Here is a 24,262-nt window from a genome sequence, read left to right on the forward strand (position 1 = left end):
GTTGTGGTTTAAATTGTTGTCTATGGGTGAAACTTTCCAGGATGTTGCCCTCTTACTTCTTTCCAGTCAACAGGTGCTTTCATTGGCCGCTTAAGGCAGATGGTGCAGGGTCATCACCGGTTGTGGTGTGGCTCCAACCACAACACACTTGCACTTTGAATCTACAGAGGGCAGCATGATTGGCCCTTTCACACTTTTCATTCCAACATTCACTGTCCTCTCCTGGTGTTCCTTCATGCCACGGATTCTCCGTTTCATTTCTGCTGCAGAGCACATCCATCATTCATCCATCCAACTCTGAAATCATTCTATTTCCACCTTCCATCTAAGACCCAATGGAAGATTTTTGCTGGGATGCACTTGTCTAATTGAGGAACACTTTTCAGACATATATTAATTCAGTTTAAATTCACCACTATAGAACACATTTATATCTGCACTGCATCTTGCCTTCCTGGAAAATATGTCAAAATATCTCCTACTTCAGGATGTCTGATTTCCATACTTAACAGTGTACTGTTGATGTCTGCATCTGCACCTCTTTCATTAGTGACACAATCACTTATTTCACACTGTATCAAATACCACAAGATATTTGTCACTAAAGAAAAATATGGGCACATGTCCCATTAATGAAAGACAAAACATAATGAAACATATAGGTTTTAGTCAGTTATGGATGAGCTCCAATAGTGGTGCTTAAGATCGTCAGCCCACGCATCACATCCAAGGATAATGTGTGCATCCGCTCTATCGTGCACGCACACAGAAATCAGTGTGGGGGCAGGAGCACATAGGCAGGAGTCAGAAGTAAAAGAAGTGGGCAGACTACTATTGACTGACGTCGCTAATACCATGACAAAGACATGAGAAACAGCTCTGTTTAATTCTACTGAAAATTTCAATTGCTAAAAACTTCAAGGAGCCAGGACTCACAGAGACAGATTTCTATGGGGGCCTCATATTTAGATATATTTCAAGACCCTCAACATTTATGTCTCTATGCAAAAGACTGAATCTTCCAATTCTCTTCCAAATCACATCTGTGTGAATTATAACCACATTTTATAATAAAGATTTTTTCAAATGCTATGAAGTTAATATTGTGTGACAGGTAAGAATGAAACAACTAAATCAGTCTAGACGAGCAGTTTATTCAGCCCCACTTATCAAAAGCACAACTGCTCTTCATTTCACACCACAATGAATTACAAGTAAATATTTCAACAATTAAAATAAAAAATAAAAAAGGGAAACAAAATACCTTGACAAATTAGAACAATATTATCTATCTATCCATCATAATTTAACAGGATTAACAGTATTATTGTGCAACATTAGCATCTTTATTTTACATCAGGTAACTTAACAGAATGCCATTGATGATGTAATATCATACTTCTTTTGAATATCCATGCATACATTTGACAATATGTATGCCACTGCACCAGCGACAGCCAGGGCCAGAGGCATTATGTTTTCAGGTTGTCCGTTGTTCTTCAAATTTGGTCCAAATGTTCACTGGGGCTTAAGGAAAAACTAATTAGATTTGGGTGGTTAAAGGTCAAAGGTCAATGTGATGGTGACATCACAAAATATGGTTTTGGTCTTGTGAACGCAATAACTTGGGAACTCTTCACATTTGGCACAAATGTCCACTGGTACTCAAGGATGAATTGGATTTTGGTCATCAAAGTTCAAAGGTCACTGTGACAGTACAAAACACTTTTTAGCTATAACTCAAGACTTCACAAAGCAATTATGACAACAATTCACACAAACGGTTAATATTCTATATGATTCTGAATAAACAAGGATGTAACCTTAAACTAGTCTGAGTAACCACGAAGTGGTTAATTCTATTTTGCTTCCATATTAAACAGGCTAACAGACCAATTTTAATTTCCCTGTGATCCCTAAAGGAGGACCCAAAAAAGAACAAATCTACTCTGGTTGAGGTACAGGTGTAAGGATGAGAGGGGCAGAGTTTTGTCCATTTTCATTAAAATGAGGGTAGAAGTATGGATAAAGTTTCTCTGTAAAATGGCAGCGAGTGAAGGAAAAGACATGTGATTTTGAATCCACATCATAGAAAGACACCACTCCCTCATTATAGTCTACAAAGACGCCCACCTTCTGAAGCTTTTCTTCCAGTGTAATTGCAGGACAGCCTTCAGATGTTCCATATTCGCCCTCCTTGAACCCAAAGTCCAAGGTCCAAAAACCAGCTGTAATTGACAGTTTTGTGTCTCCCTTTCTCTCAACAGACTCCCTGGCCACTCCAACAGCCCATCTAGTCTTCCCTTCCACTTGCACCTCGTAGTAAAACTTCCCTGTTGTGAATCCTTCCTTTGCTAAAACCTTTGTAAACCTTTCAAATCTCTTTGGATTGTTGGGAAGTTCCTGTTCGGTGTCTCCAGCTGTGACTTGTTTTCCATCTTGACTTATGACAAGTGAGCAATGTGCTGTGTCAGGGTCAAAAGTCAGGTCCACTGCATGTTCTCTCATCCTTTTCATTTTGATCTCAGGAAGCTCTTCCATTATGTCATCCACTTTTCGTTTCAGCAGAGTCACAGCTCCTCTCACTGCCTCAAAAGACAGGTCACAGTGAACATCAGTGATGGTGCAGTCCTTGTTTAAAGGTGAGTTCAAGGTTGGGAAGCTCTGGAGAAAATGATGGTGATCCTCAGACTGTGACAGCATCTCCAGCTGGCTGCTTCTGCTTTCAAGCTCAGTAATTTCCATCCTCAGTACTTTGAGAAAACCTTCCGCCTTTTGCTTCGTTGCTCTGTGCCTCTCCTCAATCAACTCAATGAGCTCGGCCTGGCTTCTCTGAATGCAGCGGATCACATCAGTGAACACCTGCGTGCTGGCTTCTTTCTCCTTCTCAGATTCTATCTGGCAGACATCAAGTGACTTTTCAATCTCGGCTATCTTCTCTGACCTTGATTGGACCAGCTTTTGGATATTTGCCATCGCCTCATCTTTCTTTTCCATCACCGTTTCATATTCTTCTTCCAGTGAGACAACATCGTGACTCTTGTGATCAGTCTTTAAACACAAGACACAAACACAGGCCTGGTCAGTCCTACAGTACAGCTCTGTTACCTTGTTGTGTGTCTTGCACATCTTGTCGTCAAGATTCTTCACAGGGTCTAACAACGTGTGGCTCTTGAGACCAGCAACTCTCTGATGTGGCTCAAGGTGCACTTCGCAGAAAGAAGTTAGACACATCAGGCAAGATTTAACAGCCTTCTCCTTTATCTCAGAGCAGATGTCACAAGGAACGTCTGCTGCCAGTTGTGGGCCTGGAGTTGAGGCTTTGACTTGAGCTAACTTCTTAAACTCACCTGCTAACTCAGACATGATTGTGTTGACTTGGAGTTCAGGTCTTGTGCTAAATGTCCTTTTGCAAAATGGACACTGGCAAGTGTCACTGCTGTCCCAGTACTTGTGGATACATGCACTGCAGAAGTTGTGTCCACATGGCGTTGAGACTGGCTCGGTAAAGACGTCCAGACAGACAGAACACAGGAACCTCTCCTCTGACAACAGGCTGCTGGCAGCTGCCATTTCTTCACAGGAACCAAGCAAAAGTGCAATTAGATTAACTCATATGATTGAACTCAATGAATTGGAAAAAAAATCTGTTATATTTTTACTTTATTTAACACATAGAAGAATTTAATTTACCTGTAAATTTTAAAAGCACCTGCGTAACACAGAGACAAGCAAATCGTTCCTAAGTTTCTACATTAGGTTTCGTTTCCGCACGTTGACGTCACTGAGGCCCCGCCCCCACCACTCTCTTATCATACACTTCGGGTAAAATTTTAACCCTTTAGACTCCGCCCACTCTGTATCACCAATGAGCTCAATATGAAACAAATAATGATTTTGTAAAATATATTGAATGAAATATCTGTTTATGATTTTTTTTTCATAATTATGAAATGATATTTAATCCTTCTTATTTTCATAATTATTGGAGTTTTTAATTGTTTTTATTTCATACGACTTTCAAAAAAAAAAAAGAAATTTTGGAATAAAAATCCAATCAAATTTAGTTACTATGAAAATGAATGATGATACCATTTCTCAGGAATTGAGTTATGTTGTTATAATTTCTTCAAAATTTTCACAAAAACAATACATTTTTATGATAATTTATTTTTATAATGTCTTTTTTTATTCATTTAATGATGGACACTGTAGGGTTGCACATTTGACAAAAGTACTTGTAAAATTAAAGTTACACTCTTTGAAGCTGTAGCTTATCCAAAAGGACTATTTTCTCTCAACATTCATGTTATTTCATAAGATGGAAGGAGGAGTTTGACGAAAAGTTTCTAGCAGCCAGCTCTGTGAGTCACAGCCATGCTTTGAGCTAAATGCAAACATCAGTTCATCATCATCAGTTTTCACAATGAAAAAGTTAATGCTTATGTTTAGCAGATATAATGTTTACCACATATTCTATCTTACTATACACTATCGTAGCTTTTTCACTAATTAGCACCAAAACACAAAGCTAGTGTGAAAAAACCTGTTTGAGTCTTAGGTCACAAAAGTCAGACTCCATTTTCCATCAGAACTTGATAAGATTTTTATAATTTTTGTTATCTCTTTTGAGATTTTGCACCTATCACCCTGCCCCCCGCCTGAATTATGCTACTGTAATGTCATCTCTGCTTAACTGTGTCAGACTAGCAATGTGCAGTCTTTGAATAGGCCATTGTGTCATGAAACTTCCAGGTGTGTCTGACCACAAGAGGTCAGGCACAACAAGCAGGAGCTGAGTCTTTTACTGGGAGCTGAACTTGTGGTTTGTACCAAACTACTGGTTTTGTTATGGAAACAAAACGGTATTATTTCCCTGTGTAGTTCAGTCTCAGTCTCCATTTAAAGGAAAAAATCGCTGATTTGAATCTCTGAAGTGTGCAATTTCTTGAAGTCTTTGTTTTTTTTGTCACTATTTTAATACACAGAACTCTTTTCACTTTGTCACTCATATAACCACACTTGTTATACACATATTTGCTTTCTCCTTAACCAGTTTTTATTTGACATGCATGCTCAGTCATGCCCTATTCCTATCCCCTAGTGGGGGAAAGCATTAGAGGGCTTAGCGGGCCACAAAGCATGAGAGGCGATATGATAACTGGCAGAATGAGACTTTGCACATAAGCGCCAGTAAGGTAAATGAGCTGGCTATAGGGTAAACCACATTTCTGTTTGTTCCACCCTGTGTCACTTATGCAAATATGGGGAAATGGAAAACATACATGCTCCAAATTCCTAACCATAGAATGATCATTTCTTTTTTCCTATTTTTTTTTTTTATGTTCTGGTTGGATTTGATTTGAGGAAAACTTGACCCGATGGATGACATCCTCTGCTAAGTAATGTTGTTTTGGTAGACTGACTGTCGTCAGTGCAGGTGACCACTGTAGAGTTCCTCCCCCAGCAGCCATCATCTACTCCTAATGGCTTGCTTGCTTATTGAATTACTACAGTGGAAAAAGAGGCAAATACATAGTGGAGAGTCTGTATTGTTCAAGGAAGACATCTTGCTGTGATAAAAAAAATGTCATAAAAAAATCACTGAGCACAGTGAGGGCCTTTGTTTTACTTTATTTAGAAGATATTAATGGCGTGAACATGGTTATACACAGATACCACAAGAAATACAATTATGTTTTATTAGTTTGGTGTACTTTGTTCCCTTCGCTGTTTTTTAAACTTATCTTTTACACATTTCTTGTATAAAGTTTGTTGGTTTTGTGTATGATCACATTTCCTTGATGAGTAAATGGGTCTTGAATAAAAAAAAAAAAAAAAACAAGTCTAGACAATCAAATCAATGTTCATCAGCTCGGTGCTGGAATACCAAATTACCATCTCTCCCTCTGGGGTCACACACACTCTCTGCTTATTCATTTTGTAGTCTATTTTACATAATGAAGAGCAATTTGAAAATTAATTGTTAGCCTTACTGGCTTGACTGGAATTCATAATGAGATGTGTCCAAGTCAACGATAAAGGCTCTACTACATTTATAAATAGACATTCATTTATGTACAAACTGCAGCCTTGCAAAAAAAGTCTACACAGTAAGTTTGAGGCTATGTCCACTGCAGTCTGTGCTCTTTTTCTGTCTTTTATCTCTGTTTATTCATGCACACCTCGGCGTAAAATTCTTCAGGGGGTATGTGGTTACATTGTAACCAAGGCTGAGGAGTCAGCAGCAGGGTGGTATTCAGCCTGTGGTGGTGGAGCAGGGTTGCAGCTCCACTTCCTTCTCTGTCACTCCCTATTGTGACTCTTTCCCAAGTTCACGCTGGTGCTACCTTCAATGGCCGTCAGAATATTTCAGTTGCGTATTGTTTTGGTGAATGATTGAAATGAGACTTATTGTATTTTGCTGATAATATTTAATTGGAATTTGAAGTATTTATATCTACCCGTCTGGGGATTGCAGATGGAAATGTTAGCTGGTAGAAAACACCTCATCTCTTTGTTTGAGATTCATTTGTAGCCTACTTACTCCCTGGCAAATACAACTAATAAAAAATAATAATACAAACAGCCACAAAATACTGCTTGTGTCCAATGACTTGATCCCTTTCTGTTAGACTATTTCTTGAGTGTAAAGGTCCTATTATTAAGTTCGAAAATACGAGCCTCACGCAAAGGCAGCATCCGCAGAAACGTGCTGTCGGACACCCTGAAAGCAACAAGCTTGACCGGACCAGACGCTCCTCTGCTGCAGCGCCCTGCAGTCTGCACTCTGACGGGAACAGCGACAAAACGAGGCGCTTTATCCTCACGAAACGCCGGTCTGGTGAGTACGTCCTCAGCTATGAGACGAAAACGTTAGTTTATCGATGTAACGCTGAGGTAATTAGGTTAAACTTTGTCCTGCGCATCAACGACGCAGGTGGAGGGATATATATATATATATTTATTTTTTTTTTTTATTTTTTTTTTTTTTTTTCCAGGATGCTAGAGCACACCCCGTCCTGAAAAAAGGACGCAAGAAAGTTTGTCTTTAAACGTAAGGGGCATATACTCCCTTGATTTATGGGTTTCTTGTGACGCTGAAGAAACCTGCAGTGGTCAAAGTCCAAAATATCCGAAGCAGGTCCTGTCACTGGTAGAAGAAACCAGGTGATAGCAGGTAACTCACGCCAGTCACCGCATCCGGACGGGAAACGGTCATAAAGGAAGAGTTTGAGGCCTTGTTACGAAAAGTAAACCGCTTGCTCAGGTGCTTTAAGGTAAATAACCAGGTTGACCATTGTGTTAAAACAACTATACTTATATTTTTTACAGCAGCAGGACATTTCTCGGTCCGGATGAGAGCTCGTTGTAAATCGTGTTTGCTGTCTAAGTGAAAGATAAACCTTTAGTTTGGCGCATTAATATTTTAAATGGCGTGGAGTGCTGTCACAGGTGATTTTAATCAGTTGAGGCCAGGGCGGGAACTTCCCTGTAGCTCTCACATGTACACCTCCATAATGTCTTAGTGCGAAGTCCTGACTTTAAAGGGATGGTGCAGCCAATACACAACAAACAAACAAACAAACCTAAGTAGTTCTGCTTAGCCATGAAGATTTCTGCTTTCACCCAGGTACAATGCTACAGCATAATAAAATAATCTAAATAATCTTGCTCAGTGAAAAGAATAGTAAAATAGGAACTACTTTATCTTGAATATACAGTGTACCTGTGGGTTTAGAGCAATAGGGATACTTTATGGAAAGATACAACATTGTTGATTTGTTTTTGACTTAATGCTGATGCAAATGAAACTCCATTAACTTCCACTATACCTAGATAAAGGCACATACAGACAGAATATCTATAAACTTGGAAAATGAAAATTGTTAATTTATGAAAAGAGGCCACTAGAACCAAGTGAAGAAATTCCTTCTAACAAACCGACTAACTTGTTTAAAGTGTGGTAATGTCAATCAAAACTTTTATTCCCAAACAAATGTTTAAACCAACACTTTCACAAAAGCTATCTGTTCTTACTGTTATAGCCATGTGTATGACTTCCTGGCTACAGTGCCTCCACTGTTTCCTCTGGTGCTATCCACTGAAGGATCCTGTGTAGATCAATGTCATGGGTCTAAGTGCCTCTCACCCCATGGCCTTTTATTTACAGAACTGAAACTGCAAGCTCAATTAATGACTCAGAGGTTTATGGTCTGTTCAGTGCTATGAATAATTTAAAATGTGGTTTGTGGATATAACAAGAGGAGATAATATTGTGAACTTGGATGCTGCATCAATAAACAACTAGTAAGATGAACCCCGGTGGAGACCTTGATAATAAAAGTACAGCAGAAGGAGATTCAGTTAGAAAATAGTGTAAATCAATAGTGTTTGAAGTTGCACTGTAGTGACAGAAATGTGACATTAAGTTTTAATTGTTGATGAGTCAGGTTTTCTCAGTAATACCAAAAGGCCTTTTGAGAATGCAACTTGACACAACTGTGTGATCAGTTAGGAGTTGTGTGCAGCTGGGAGTAAAGATGTAAGAAAAATGTGCCATTTTATTTCATAGCTTACTTGGTAAAGGATGCAAACTATAAATGCTCAAAAATGACTTACTGTTGCTGCTGAGATGTTGCTTTTGTTGTGACATTTGATAGGCAGCTATATCCCTTTGGTAAACAGTATCAGTCTCGTTTATTGTGGCACACATTTTATGCAGAGCTGTCAAATGTCAGTTGAGCTTGGACATGAATGAGTTTATTTTGCCAGACTAATTTTGGACAGCTTCAGATACCTGCTAGTATCTGTGAGATTATTTTATTCCATTTCATTTTCCTCTTCCTCAGATAAAGACAATGGTATTTGCAGTTGTACAGAGGGTTTCAGAAGGAAAATAATTAAAATATATACTAACTTTTAATTTGGGCTCAGATGAGCAGTACAGAGTTGTCATTTATTTTTTCACACTCTTTTTTAGATTATTAGATTACTTTGTATCCAGCCAGTTTTTGTATGCGATCCACAGTTTCCTTTGCAATGTATTTACTTTTTTGTGCTGCTGGTGTCATGACATTTTGGTATCAAGGGGTAACTTAGGAAGTCAGGGAAGTGTGATGCTTGTCATTCATCCACAGTTGAATTTGATTATATTTTTCAGTAAATGTTATCTGTGTTTTTATTGAGCACTATTTAGAGTTAAGTTTCTTAATTGTAGCAGCATTTTAAACTTGAAACCCCATATATTGCTGCAAAATATATATTTCCCATCATCCTCTTTTTTGTATTGAGAAAAAAAATGTGTATTTACAGAAGAGAACTGGAGGAAGGAAGATGTCAGCAGTTTATAAAGATGACCAGGAGGACTGGTTGACAGTGTGTCTCAAGTACCTGCTCTTTGTTTTCAACTTTCTCTTCTGGGTAAGTGGCAGTAAAGAGGTTAACATCTTTTTAAGATACCTGCACTCACAAAAGCCCTACAGGAAAAACCCTTACAGTGATTTCACTTTGTCATATATGCACTTGTATTTACTTGCAATCTGCTGCTCAAACAGCATTAAATAGGATTTCAATGCAACCTCTTTTGACAACCTGTCCATTGAGATAACACTGACATATATATTTACTGTATTTATCTCCATTTTTAAAACAGAGATAAGTACAGAGAGCGTAATTTGAGCTGCTTAGTGAATGGGAAATGATAATTTTGTACTTAAAGACACAGAGTAAAAATACTTTAATGCTCCTTTTAAAACTGCAGGCAGAGAGACATTAGCAAGAAGGAGCCATGCAGAAACAGGGAGAGGATTAAGGAGAGTTCTGAGTCTGAAAAGGCTGAGTTATGGACTTGGCCCAAAGTGAGTCATAGATTATTTAGGGCTTGTCAGTGTACAATGGGGAACAGTGTATCAAACCTGCTCCTGGCACCGCACTTTATGATACTGCAGTTTGCTTCTAAAATGGTACACTCTTAGAACTACTGCGCAGAGTGTCTGGGGTCACTTTCAAACATTTTCAAAGTCTGAGGCAGAGTTAAAGAGAAGATTGTGAGCAGAGAGACAGATCTGTGTGGGGGTGAGGTTCAAGAAAGAAAAAGGATCAAGCTTTATCTTCAGGATAGGGTTAATGCTCTGTCACCAACTTAAAACTCATCTCTTGAGGAAACGTATAGTGTCCCTCTCCTCATTTGACGGCAGGCTCTCATCAACATTTTTCCTCATCACTTTTTTAGACTTCTTTTTTTTGTCCACCACTGCACCATCATAACATGCATCACTCTTGGGAGCATGGCATATTTTGTCAGTGCATACTGGCTTTGACCCTTACTATGATAAGGTCAGAGTTTAATGTTTTCTTTCTTCTCCTTTATTTCTATTTAACAAAGTGCAATATTGATAACATTTAAGTAGTCAACTTGCTAAATGTCAGTGCTTGAGTTGTAGTTCTTAAATATAACTATGACTTATTTTTTTACCTAAAATTCTTAAACCTCTTAATTTTTTTTCTCCAACTACCAATTCTGCGATGTCCAACATTTTTATATAAGCTAACATGTCACTAAAGACGGAGTCAGGAGCCTGCTGTGACTGAATGGATGGGTCGTTTTATATCATTATTAGAGACATTACAGAAAGCTTTGGTAGAGAGAAATGGGGAATGACAAGCAACAAAGGTCCCAGCCAATTTATTATCAGTTTATTATAATTCAGTGGGACTTACTTATCTTAATGGTTAAACATAAAAGGAAAGTCCTGAATGTGCTATAGTTTGGGAAGCGTCATCTCCCACCGGACCCTGTATGTATCCATTGGTGCCTCCCTGGTTGGACATGTGTTATTTTGAATAAGGGGATCTTGCTTTTGATGGAAAGTTGTGGGAGGATGAAGAGGAGAGACTCTCTGAGGCATTTCCTATCCGCCCGCCTGTGAACCTGATGAGATGAGAGGAACAGATCTGGACGCCACCCTGGGTTTGTTATCCAGGATTGTTTGTCAGGAAGTGGTCATTATGCCCTGGCTCGACCTCTGAAGTCCCACTGCTCCTATGACTGTTATTCTTTATGCCTGGCTGCTTCTCTCTGTTTCTCTTTGTATTTCCTCTCTTTTCTTTCAACCCTCTTTTATACCCCTTTCCACTCCCTTTCGCTGTCCTCTCATGTTGTTAGTTTTTCATATCTGTGACTTGCATAATGGCAATCAGCTCTCTTCCCATTTGTTACTTCCTGGCCTGTAAAGTACTATACTTTTTGGTCTTTTGTCTTTCTTTAAGACTGAATTGACATGGCATGCTCAGTGTTTTCACAGTATTTTCTTTCTCTGTTCAAGTCATCCATATCGCCTCTTTCCCTATTTTGTGATTCATAGCTTTTCACTATGCTTTTATTATGTCTTCTCATCTCGTTTTCTTCTCTGAAACCTTTTGCTACACCAATATCAGTTTTATAGTATTTCTTTCTTTACCTTTTTATATTCAAATTTCTTTCAAACCCCACCATCTCCTCACCCCTTCTCCACTTCTCTTCCAGGTGGGTGGAGCTGCTGTTTTGGGTGTTGGAGTCTGGACACTGGTGGAGAAGAGTGACTACTTAAGTCTGCTGGCCTCCAGCACTTTTGCTGTCTCAGCATACATCCTCATACTGGCCGGCAGCCTGGTGGTGGTTACAGGCTTCTTGGGCTGTTGTGCTGTCATCAGGGAGCAGAGAAGCTGTCTGTCCACGGTGAGACGGGAGACCCACAGAGTGGGTTTCTAGTTGTACACATGTGGGCATATGGTATAGTATGTATCTGATGAAGGACAAAATGTTACACAAGAGTGCTTATTAAAAATCTTCAAGTGTCCCTTACAAAAATCTGGATTGCACACAAATTTGATTGTTAAACAGGTAACAGATGATGTGAGTGTTTGAGTGAAACTAAATCAACTCAACTGTGCCCTGGTTTAGAGCGTTTTAGGCTGGGGACTGAATTATCATACCAGCCTGTCATTTGGTAATATGACTTAGATAATATGTCATGATATAAATTCTATCTATCATTATCTTTTATCTGTAATGATCAATGGATTGTTGACATATACCTTGGTCCAGAAGGTAAAAAATGAATCTACTGTTTTGTACTAACAAGAAATGATACAAGATGTGCACCAGTGGACCAGAGTTTTGTCACTTTTTTGGTGTGAACATACTAAATGCTCTGTCAGTCAAATCAGGATAGAATTATTATATTGAATGGAATAAGGTCAACAAACAAACAAATGTCATTTGTTTGTTGTTTCATTGTTCTCCAAAGTTAGAAGCTTTTAACTCAAGGTGCAATGTTGGAGATATTGTGCAGTGTTTTTTTTTTTTGTCATAAGTTATGTAATTTGAATGATCATGCAGACTACCGGTTAGTGGTTCCAGATTGTCATGTCTACGTTGAGAAGTCAGATGCTTTCCCATATGTATTCAAAGGTTTGTATTCTCTGCTCAACTACATAACAACTATGCAGCGACATCATATGCAAATCATCCATGCTCTCCTAGGTCTAACGTTTATCACTGGATGCTGACAAATGACTCTGACAGGGCCCGTACTGTCCTCATTATTTTACAGAGACAGGCCCCAATGGGAGAGAAGCAGGCGGAGGTGAACTTTCACTGCCGCAGGACTATTTATAGGTCTATCTATCTACTGTTGATGGATAGAGCAATAGGAGAGAGAAAGGGTCTTGCAGGAGTTAAGAAGTGGATCTGGAGTCTGTGGTGCATTTTGGTTGGATACCAGCTATTGATGTGCTATTTATAGATTAGTTTTGGGAGATTAATGAGTGATGCCAGCATGTGTGTGTAGAAGGAGTAAAGTTAGCATTCTGTGTGGGCAGCAGACACAGAGTGTTTTTTGAAATCTCGTAACCAAGAGATACAGAGCAGGCTGTGTTTCTGCGTGACATAACTGTGATAACGGCAAAACAGAAGAGAGCATTTGCTTAAGTGTCTTCAGTATTAATTCAGTGTGATGATTTCTCCCCTGCAGCTGTTTGCTTGACTAGTAGTATGCTTTATTGGGTATGTAGTAGCATCTGCCTCTCTGTAATGGCCTTGATTGAAATAGTGCTGGTCCTGCTGTCAAACTGTTGTGTCCTACTTTGCGACAGGTGGGCCTGTCAGGTGGGCCATGCCACATTATGTTTGTGTAGAGTACTGTATGGACCAACAATGAAAAGTTTATGCCTGCTTTATTAGCGTCCGGGAAAGCTGTAGTTTTGATCTCACTATTCTGGAACAGTCTGTCAGAGCACTCTAAATGTGTGGGCGATCCCTTCGATACATACTTGACATGACTATGCTCTGCATTTCCCTACGTACAATAGTGCTTATCATTGAGGATGAAGCTCACAATTACAACCACCAGTGCTTATCTGCTGAGGTTTTGATTTTTAGGTTTAGTTAATTGTTATATTCATGAGGAATACAAATTAATACTTGGGCTGTGTTGATGGTTAATTTTTAAATCACCTTAATTTAGTTTTTGCCAAGATGTCATTTTGCAGTACATAATGAAACTGGTTTCATGCAGTATGGAGAGCTCCTTAAAAGATTAAAACTGATTCTACAGTCTGTCAGATTGCTTTCTGGTTGTCTCTTTTTGTGCAGCATTGCCATCTGTGTTAGAAGTGACAGATGCAGCACAATGACAGTTGATAGAAGTTTTTATTGAGCCGTCACAAGTGTGAGCAACTTCCTCAGATGAGTTGGCACAGGCGACGACTGTGCTGATGTCTGAAATGTCTGATGAATTGAAGTCTTGTGTCTAATTTATTGAATTACTCTTTTCCTTTATCTCTCTGTCCATTTTTTCTACCACAGTATTTCTTCTGCCTGCTGTTCATCTTCTTGATTGAACTGGTGGCTGGAGTACTGGCTTATGTATACTACCAGAGGGTAAGTGATTACTGCTTATCATTTACTTGTAGTTAAATGGTGCTCTACAATGAAGAGCCATATTGCCAAAGCAAATTCAGTAGTTACTGTGCTGGCTGCTAGCCTTGTGCTGTATTCACGCTTAATTGGAAGGAAGAGTTAAAGACTCTTTCTCTCACTTTTACTCTTTCTTCCATTACAAGAAAGATTGTTGGTCTAGATGACCTCCATCAGCCCAGTCTGTTATGTGTCTTATACTAAAATATTTTTATACTTGAGGTTGCAGACAGAATGAAGGATGTAGACAGGTAGCAGTGAGGGTGATTTGCTGAGACAATGTTTTAATTGCTTTTTGGGTTTGAGTGTAACAGATTGTGTTGGCTCTCTGTGTGAAGAAAAGCAGCACTTTCTGCAAAACAGCTAAAGCTGTGCACTGAGTTTTGAACATACTTAATTTTCAAGATTGAGTATTTGAGTAAGAATAATTGTCTGGTGCTGCAGCCAACTCTTGCATTTAGTTTGAACCTCTAAGGGCAACATGTGATATGATCATGATATCATATCATATCATCATGTTTATGAACACTGTTTCTTTTCTTATCTTAAGTGAATATTAGTGAATTAGTGCAATGATCTGGCTTTATTTCTCTTTTTTGTCATTTTATCTTGTTTTTAAATGGTTTCCCAGAGGTCTTTGTTCTGTCTCATAGGACATGGGTGATGATGAGTCATGGAGAATCTACAGTAGATCTTTAAGCTTTGCTTTTTGGCTGCCCTTTTATGTGTCTGTGGGTTGTCACTGCTTGCCACCTGATCTGAGTGTTATCTTCAGCGACTGGAGTTTATCTGACACACAGGTCTCTGGATCTTGTTATCCTATGAACAGCTGCCTGTCAGTCACCTAGGACTGCAAAGAGCACCATGCTATCTACGGGCCAGCTCAGAGATTTATTATAATGGAAAAGGTTCAGCACAGGGTAGAATCACTTTAAAGATAAGAGCTCTCATACTCTGTTTCTTCTTGGCTCTCGTGTGTGTGTGTGTGTGTGTGTGTGTGTGTGTGTGTGTGTGTGTGTGTCTGTGGATGCACATCAACATATACACACATCAAAGGTTGTATTTAAAGTCTATTTTTGCATTGTGTTGCTCATCTGTTTTTTTTTTTCAGTAACAGCACTTGTAGATGCCTGGGAGTTGTTACCTGCCTATCTTGCCCTATCCTCCCACTCTAAAACTTTTGTCAAGCTTCTCACTTCAGCATTCTCACACCTTAGTCATTGCTCCCACATATTTGACTTGAGTATTTGCCCCCCCACATTCTCTGTCTCAAGGTAGTGTTGCAATTAACGCATCTGCAAGTGTGCGAGGCTCCACTAGGGTCTGCGTGATGTAAATTTTGTCTTCAGATGTACACGAGGCTCTGTGCGAATGTCCATGTACTCAGTTTGGTGTGACTGCCCAGACTGTCTGTGTGGCCACTACTGCAAGGGCACCAACTGCGCATGTGCGGACTAGAAAGAAGTATAATAACAATTATGCGTCCATGTGCGCATCCTCAGGGGGGTATGATTGAGGCTTCACGCACACTGTTTCTTACTTTTATTCTGTCTCTCTCTGTCTTGCTCATTTTCAGCTGAGTGAGGAGCTGAAGCAGCATCTCAACCAGACTATGACAGAGAACTATGCCCAGCCAGGGAAGGAGGCCATTACATTAGCTGTGGACAGACTACAACAGGATGTATGGACTATTTTTACAAAAGCCTCTGAGGTTTTGTTTAGTTTATGTAAGATTATATGCTGCACTTTCCTTCAGCAAGCATTGTCAGGTATATTCATGCTTTGTTATAAATCTATTTTCCATGACTCATTTGGCAGATACCATATGTGAAGTAATTTGAAAGTATGTTTATACTCAGTAGAAGGAATTGCTAATAGCTCTGTGTTATCCATCAAGGTTTGTATAAAGTATTGTTCTCGAAATGACTAGTGAAATAGCCAGTGCTACAGTAACTTTGTCCAAGTCCCTGTAAGGAAGGTGGCATCATTTTCTTCAGTTGCATGGAGTTTACAGAATACTGATTTGAAGAAGGGGTCTGAGCCAAATAAATTTGTCTGATTAAATGAAAAAAGAAGGGAATGCTTTTCTGTCACTGTGAGATAATGAAACCAAATTCTTCACTCTCTTCTTCTGCAGTTCAAGTGCTGTGGCAGCAACAACTCCCATGACTGGATGGTGAGTGCGTACATTTCATCAAAGCAGGCAGAAGACAGAGTTGTGCCTGATAGCTGCTGTAAGACCATCACCCCGCAGTGTGGCAAGAGAGACCACCCCTCTAACATCTACAAGGTGGAGGTCAGTGGACCAAACGGTTTTAATGCTTACCCATGCTGTACAGGTGAAATCTTTCCACCTTGTCAAACCAGTCAGTTCCTCCTTTTTATCGCTTACAGTACAGAACATGCATCATGTGCTAGGGTGTAAATTTGAACCCTCAGAATTAAATAAAAGCATGATATCACACCTAACACACATAACCTTATAGTATTTGTATCATAGATTTGGCATGAAAAAATGTACTCCAGATAAATAAGCTGCTTTTATCAACCCATGTGTTCTTGATCGCTCAAGAGTATGTTTAGTGTCAATTCAGTTATATGTATTGTCTCTAATTATTTTTATCTTTCATCCTGCAGGGTGGATGCATCACTAAGCTGGAGCAGTTTCTGGCAGACCACCTGTTGGTCATTGGTGCTGTAGGAATAGGAGTAGCGTGTCTGCAGGTAAGTGAAGTATGATATATGCAGACGGTGTTTGAAGAAGCTGAATACAATTCTGCTGTTTTTCATCAAGCCCAATTATTATTTTATTAAAAATGCGACACTGCCTTTACCCTTTGAATGAAATTCTGCTCTTTGGGTTTTGTTAGGTTATATTCAACAGACAGATGGGTTTCTGTCTTTCCTTTACTGAAAATCTACCATCGCAGGTCAACAACAGCTAAATGGTCATTTCTTTTATCTCAGCCTAGTCTCTTAGTCACCATTATATGATTTTATTAATGCTTGTTATTTGATTTGTCCCAGATTGATATGGACTTGAGCTTTTAAGCCTAAGGAGGCATACAGGGGTGCTTTTTTACAATTTTATGCTGCCTGACAGCCCTCTTACAGCTGTGCACCACCTCTTTGTAAATTAACTTGAGGGAAACCTGAGACCAAACAAACCTGTGTTTTGATTCTTTCCAGTGGTATTTATAAGACTGATATGTTCTTTATGCCCACCATTTTGCACCCAGATACAAGGGAAATGAGACTAATGCCAGATGTCCTGCCAACATGGCCAGAATTTCTCTGCCGTAATAACCAAGGCTTGCAATAACAAAACATATATCTGTGATGCTTAAGATTGTTGACAAGGGAACTTAGGAATATAGCTTTCCATTATGTATTGCAGTGAATATTGTTTTCTTATCCCCTAAAGGGATAATGGTAAACATATAAAGGAGGTTCTGAATATATAGACCATACCTGGAGAAATGCATATAAAATCCAGAATTTTACCTGAGTATGATTAAGTGTAATTTCACACTTTTCAGTCCAATCATATGTTTGTTTTCCTTTTGTACCGCAGGCTTACTGTATGTCTTGTCTTTGTCAACTAAACCAGTCTGTCTTAATGTCGGTATACTTTGCTGTCTTTTCCCCTCACTGAAACAATGTTGATTTGTTGTGATTCATGTTAAATCAGACTAGCTGAGGTTTTCATCTGTCTTACATGTATGTCTTTTGTACCACATTAACCTTAGGTGTGTTGTACTGTATGTCTTTTTGTGTGTGTGTGTGTGTGTGTGTGTGTGTGTGTGTGTGTATATATGTGTACTTATTGTCACTGTAGCTTGCTGGGGCAGCCCTGACAGCCTGCTTTATCTATCTGCTCTATAAAGAAGAGGAAGAGGACTTCGGTACATTGTGATTTAGCTCTAGAGCATCGTTTGTGGTTTAATCAACTGGAAAGACAAGGTTGGAGGGCATTGTGGAAATTTTATATCTTTCAGCATGTTTGTCCTTGTGTGACTGTTTGCTGTGTTTGTGTGTTAAATGTGAAATCTGTGGGCTACATGTACACTAAATGAACATACTTATTTTCTTTGATGATCTTTCCTGACTGTGAAGCATGCAGCTGCCTGGCTTTGGCTGTATATTGAAGATTGTTGCTCTGCATGTTGTGATGATGAGCTGTTTTGGCTGATAAGTACATAATTACTTAAGAAAGGTCAAACGTCAACAACAAGCATTATGAAAATGTCTTGATTAATCAAAACTTAACTGCATCTGCTCAATGATGTGGTTAGCAAGGCTAATATTATGTATATTTATACAATAGTACCTCATTCTATAAAGTACCTGAGCCAACAAGAAAAGAAAAACATGGTGACGTGTATTTACAGTATATACCAAGGTTTTGTGGTATATTCCTAATGGGAATTTGACTTTAAATTCAAACCTTATCATTGGGTTTCATATTTTTGTAGTAAGGTGGTAACTAGGCATAGAGATCGAGATGAATATGGAAAGCAGTTTTTAGACAGTTTTGTTTTTATTCCGATATTTGGTGTCATTTGATAGCAGCAGTAATTATCCTACCTCTATGCACCATTTTTTTTTCGTATTTTGGTATCTCCTAGTACATTATCATGCAGATAAAGCATTGGTGTTGTTGCTATAGTTATCTTCAATCTAAATATAGACTACCCAGATATACAGTTGCTCAAGTATCAGTTACCTCAGTCTCAGTTAAGGCTTCAAAAAAACAAAAAGCAGAGAGGCTGTTTTTCTCACATTTTGCTCTCATGCCAGCATCCTCAGAGCCAAAATGTCAGTTTACTCTGTTCTTCTACGTGTCTATCACTGGTGGATAAGGCAAGAAAAACTTGCCTGAAGAGAGATTGTGATGAGTCAATATACAACGCTGACTCGTTCGATAAGGCTTTCTCAGAGGGCTTTAAGAGACTGAATCTGGGCACTTGACTATTTATCTGTCAAGCTCGGCAGGTCCAGTGGCTTAAGTCAAAATTTGTTCCTGCTGCTCTTATATTTTTGAACCTCCTCTATAGTAGTGAATAGTTTAGTGCTTCTGTAAATTGTGTTTAATGAATTCTGTAAGGTTTTACATGCATCCATGTGCTAATCTTGGTGCCCTACAGTTTTGTTTAATAGGACTTTGTGTTGGAATCCCATTGAGGTGATAAACGTCTTTTTTCTTTTAATTTTTTAGAATCTACTTTGTTTCAGCAACACCAACTGAAGCATTGAGTTACATGGTTGGAAACTTTGTTGAATCCACAGTCCAGCAATTCTGCTTTTTCAAAATTGGAATTGGAAAATTATTGGATTAATTCCTTTTTTTTGCCAAAACGTTACTTTATATTTCTTGGAATGATGTTTACTCTTATCTCTAATTGAAATAGCATTCATGTACATTACAGTATTGTCACCAGATTATTTGGATTTAGTTTTGGGAAACGGAATACTGAAATGAATGTTTATACATGAATCTGCTTTTTGACCCCATCCAAAGTGCTTTATTTTTGAATTTGCTTGGACAAGCTTGTGCACACATGTGTTGCTGCAATAATGGCTGCTTGACTCTTGACATCCCCATAGTAACCACCTACATACTTTCCAGAGGTCTGTAACCCCATCACCTTTAACCCCTCTCTATCAATTCAAGCTTCCTGCAGTCCTCCATGGTGACTGAGCAGCACTCCTGACTTAACACTTCCTGTTTTCAGATCTGTGGGATGGTGTTCACCTGCTGTTTGTACAGGAGGATCAACATGGACCCTTACTGAGCAGACCAGGCTCCCAACACACCACCTTCAACAGGCAGTTGGAGCAATGACCTACTCAAACCTAACTTCAAACTCTGTATTTTGAACTGTGACCTGGTGATTTAAGCCAAATGCTCAGACATGTTTCAGGTCACCTACATTGTAGTCAGAAACAAGTTGTGCCACTGAGCAGCCAGGGTGATCTTTGGTTTCTTTTGTACAGCATTGTACTTAAGTCACAATTTACTTCAATCCAGGTTCATACATTCCTGATACCTGACTGAGATGTAGGCTTCCTCGAGCATCATGTCTGGTTGCATTATTGCCTTGGCTTGGATGCATGCTTTTGTTTGAGCAGGACTGAAGAAAGGCCAATCCTTACTCAAATTGCATTCTCCTCAACTAATGATGCAAATTGATTTATCATGTTTTCACTGTGCAGAATTACCTAATAGGGTTTTCTGGCCATCCCAGTGGATAGGTAAGCTGAGTGAGAACACCATGTACACTGGTGTCACTGTTGAATGATGATGGATAACTTAGTTTTATATTTTGTAAACACAATGTGCCTCTTTAACAGTTCTGCTGATAAATGATAATGTATTAATTCTGTACCTGAAATCTTTAAAGGGAGTTGGTAATCCACTGTGATAAACAACAAATGAAATATAGTTTACTATCTTTATTTTTGTAGTTATGTCTGTATTATTCACAAAAGCTCTATATTTTGAATTGTGTCATGGTTATTAAGATTAACTGAGCAATAGAATTAATACTTAAGTTTATGGTTATGAACATTAGAACATGTTCAGACAGTTCACTGACAAAAAATGAAAGTCACTTTGGTTTCTAGATTCCTGAATTTGTAACTCCACCTAGTGGTCATCAATGAGCCCATACTCAATTAAGTGCTATATTATTATAATATACTGCACATAGTTCTGTTACCATATTATGAAATATATTATCAAGATGCCACTGTATGCATTTCAGATAGTACTTTAAACATAAACACATTTCACTGTCTGAACCAAAGGTCTATTTCCACACTTTCCTCAACACACAGGTTTCATTCCCTGCACTGAAGAAGCTGACCTTTCTGTGAGCCAAAGACAGCAAGGGCTATGTTGTTTTCACTGCCTAATCTCTCCCTCTATTACTTTTGCCATAACTACAACATATGGAACAATGAGTAGCCGTGTTGCCACTATACTGAAGAAGTGAAAGGTCTTGGATTGGCTGTTGTGGAATATAAAGTCGTAATATGTACTCTCTGGATATAGTTGTTTCTGTGTCATAGATCAAAAGGGAAATATCTGTTTGACATTTTTTAATTTTGATCCCTTGCAAGAATTCGTTGCAATTGCCATGACTCAGTTCTTTGTAAAGGACCTTGTATGATTTGTTTTTTCCTGATTGACATCTAAATGAAGGTTGTTAATGTATGCAGATGGTTGATGATGAGATAATGATATAACACTGGCACGTGCTCCAACTACTGATTGTGCTATTCAAAATATTGATATGAACCTCATAAATAAACGTTTGAATATTGTTGCATTAAGAAATTGCATTGTGTAAATGAAAGAAATATTTTGAGTTGTTTTAGACAGACATCTATAATCCCATCATTGCCTCTGCTCTCTAGTTGATGAGATTATGATCATGATGTCATATCAAGTTGAGTTGGTTCATCTACATAGGCCAGAGTGACAACTTTGTCCTAGAGGCCTATATACAGTCTGTTCATCATATGACATCTCTCTATAGATGCATTTAGTGTTTAAACTCAATGTCAGCTGGAGTAATCAACCACTAGAGGGAGACAAAGGTTTTCCTTTTGCAGAGGCACATTCTATCCAGTTAATCATGTGAGGTACTTTGATAAAGGTGACCCCACTGGGCCAGTTTGGTCTCACCCACCACTCCAGTAGTTTTCTCAAATGATGGAGGAAACACTTACCGGACTATTTTTTAATGTAATACTGTTTGCTCAACTCAGCATGTTTGAAGTAATCAGCATGTTTATTCTTGTGTGTTAAGAGTTATGACTGGATGGGATAGGACCAAATCTTACTGCAATAGACAAGCTGGAGAAGTGCAATTTAAAAAAAAAAAAAAAAAAAAAAAAAACGAACACTGATCTTTGATTTATGTTGTCTGAGTCACTTGTCTATTTTTCATGAACCGTGCCTGCGTATCTAAACAAACTTCATGTCCACTTTGAAATGTTCCAAACTACACTCTTCCTCACTTTGACATAGAGCATTTTAAATCTGTCTTGTTGTAGTTCCTCTGTGTACACTGAAAAAGCAGCTTGTATAAATCTTTCCAGATAATGTGAGCTGGAGTGAGAGCTCAGGTCGAGGTTGTTCACTTTAACATGTAATGTGTGGGCTTTGGTAAGAGAACATTGCGAAAACACTTGTTACGTGTGGGGTCTCCCACAAATCTGCTTTGGAAAATCTTGTAGGGTTTCCAGCTCAAACCACATTGATTCCGAATTCGTTGTTAGTGCAGTTCTGTGTGGTTTCAGGATCTTGTTGAGGTGAAGTCTCCATATATTAAACACTGCCATGCACATAGATTGTTTGCCCGTTACTGTTTGTGCTTTATTGTTGCCACATGACCTAACTATTTGTCTTTGAAGCATGACTTTTCCCTTTCTCTTTGTTTTCCCTCAGCTCTAGATTACTTACAAGATACTGTGTCAGTTCAGAGCGATCTATCATTGTCACCCATTTAGGAAAAAGGGCACAAAGTTTTAAGATTTTGGATGTTCTCCAACATTTTGGCTTCATTTGGCCTATGGAGTCTGTCAGTCCCTTTGTCTTCATCAGCTATAGGAGGATGGCTCTCATTTCCTGCAGATGTCGTGCGCGCGCACACACGCGCGCACACACACACACACACGCGCACACACACACACAGTGATGCAGAGTGAGGGTACACTGATTCTGACAAGATAAAAACATACAACTTAGAAGCTGTACACATTAGCATGTGGTCTACACCCTTTGCCAGAGGAAACCCATGAGGGAGAATTGGGAGCAGCTGGAGATGCACCACTCCCACGTGTCGAGGCCTCTTTGCAACACACACACAAAAAGACACTACTTACACCCTCCATCCTCATCACATTGTTGCCGTAGGGATGATATTTCAATGGGACCTCTCAAGAAGTTACCTGAGAACATATGTTGTAGGATCATTTATCTGTTGACTATGAACGTGTGTTTGCATGTGCACAGGTGACACACATGAATACCTGCAGATTTACTTGAAGCAGAGCAAAGCATCCCAGCAATGAACAAAAACAAAATGAACTGATGTCATTTCTAAATTATAAATGAGTGCATTTAATTTTATGTAGTTCTGTATATGTCTCCTTGCATGTCAGCACATGATCCCATGCTTGAGTTATGGGTTTTTTTTTATGTCTATAAGGCGTTTGTTGATCTCATAAAACATATTCTGGCACAACACAACTATTGTTTCACTAAGTGCACCTGTGTTCAATATGTGCAGTAAAACTTTAGGCCTCAGTTGTGATCAAATGCTGCTGTGCCTTTAGAATAATAGATGTGTGGGAAAAGTCTTCAGTAACACATTGTGTCAAATGTAACACGCCTGAGGGGGAAAGTCTGGTTAAGGATTCATTGTGCTAGCATGGTTCTCAAATTTGCCTCTGTCTGCCTTAAGATCAGGAAGACAATAAGGGTCTTGTCCTCAAAATTAAGATTACATCATTATCCAAGGACTGGGTCTTTGTTTGGCTTTTGTAGCTCAGTACAGCTGCCTGAAGCCATGTCAACATACAGACAAAACAATGTAAACAGCTCATTGAAAAAGACTTTGAAGTTAAGTCCATCACAATTACAGGCACTGCTACAAAGGTGGGTCAGATTAGGCTGAATGTCAGTTAGCATTTGTCAGCTATTAAAGGGGGTCTGCAAATGGACTTCAAAGCAATGTGACAATCAACCATGCTCCAAAGAGGTTAAATCGTCTGTAAACAAACTACAGGTGCATCCACCAAAAATAAAACACAATTGCTGGATTATGCAGCAGTTGAATATGAATTTACTTGATACACTACGCTGGGGAACACAATTTTTGTTGAGTTAGGTCTGACAGCTGTTTTAAACTAATTTTTGGGTGCGGAATCCAAAACTGATCTCAGTTTTTCTCTATCACGTCAAGTTTTTTAACTATAAGATCCCCGTTTTCTTAAAAAATATGAAAAATACTGTACTAAGATGGAAAAGTTACAACCTTTGAAAACTAAAAAAACAGCATAAAAACGAAATAGAACTTACAACGGTATGCCCATGGTTACAAGGTTAAGAGAAAAGCCAGCACAAATCCTCTTAATTCCTACTATGCTAGCTTTCTGTTTGCAGATATTGATAGTACTGACCTATTGGGAGCTGCACTGTCTCAATTGTGACTGCACAAACAAGTTGCCACGTAGCTGTTGATGAGTCCAATTGTAATCAGCTGGCAAGTCTTACTACAGCTAATCAGT

General features: G+C 38.9%; 2 protein-coding genes and 1 long non-coding RNA gene across 8 annotated transcripts in view; 1 reads left to right on the top strand and 2 right to left on the bottom strand.

Annotated features, from left to right (window-relative positions):
- Nucleotides 1-1,134: 1,134 nt before the first annotated feature.
- Nucleotides 1,135-3,798, bottom strand: LOC139635395 (E3 ubiquitin-protein ligase TRIM21-like). The gene is made up of 2 exons (XM_071502680.1): nt 3,694-3,798; nt 1,135-3,575 (listed from the first exon to the last, which is right to left on the bottom strand). The coding sequence occupies exon 2, from the start codon at nt 3,571-3,573 to the stop codon at nt 1,945-1,947; it is 1,629 nt and encodes a 542-aa protein (XP_071358781.1). The 5' UTR covers nt 3,574-3,575; nt 3,694-3,798; the 3' UTR covers nt 1,135-1,944.
- A 2,887-nt stretch (nt 3,799-6,685) lies between these two features.
- tspan11 (tetraspanin 11) overlaps nt 6,686-24,262 on the top strand; it is a 42,691-nt gene continuing 25,114 nt past the window's right edge. Inside the window, exons 1-9 of one of the 6 annotated variants that reach the window (XM_071501706.1) lie at nt 6,711-6,844; nt 9,316-9,423; nt 11,528-11,719; nt 13,850-13,924; nt 15,537-15,641; nt 16,098-16,256; nt 16,598-16,684; nt 17,799-17,923; nt 19,696-21,302. In XM_071501706.1, coding sequence (XP_071357807.1) covers nt 9,337-9,423; nt 11,528-11,719; nt 13,850-13,924; nt 15,537-15,641; nt 16,098-16,256; nt 16,598-16,684; nt 17,799-17,876 — 783 coding nt within the window. In that variant the 5' untranslated portion in view covers nt 6,711-6,844; nt 9,316-9,336 and the 3' untranslated portion in view covers nt 17,877-17,923; nt 19,696-21,302. Of the gene's footprint in view, nt 6,845-7,117; nt 7,281-9,315; nt 9,424-11,527; nt 11,720-13,849; nt 13,925-15,536; nt 15,642-16,097; nt 16,257-16,597; nt 16,685-17,798; nt 17,924-19,695; nt 22,320-24,262 lie in introns of those variants that run through there. The other 5 variants (XM_071501709.1, XM_071501710.1, XM_071501712.1 and 2 more) reach the window with 5 other exon arrangements.
- LOC139634935 (uncharacterized) lies at nt 22,460-24,170 on the bottom strand. Its single transcript, XR_011694100.1, has 3 exons — nt 24,155-24,170; nt 22,856-22,921; nt 22,460-22,598 (listed from the first exon to the last, which is right to left on the bottom strand). It is a non-coding gene; the product is annotated as an uncharacterized lncRNA (long non-coding RNA).

Source organism: Trachinotus anak, unplaced genomic scaffold, assembly GCF_046630095.1.
Source record: "Trachinotus anak isolate AG129_WGS33_773 ecotype Australia unplaced genomic scaffold, CSIRO_AGI_Tana_v1 ptg000018l, whole genome shotgun sequence".
Lineage (NCBI taxonomy): Eukaryota > Metazoa > Chordata > Actinopteri > Carangiformes > Carangidae > Trachinotus > Trachinotus anak.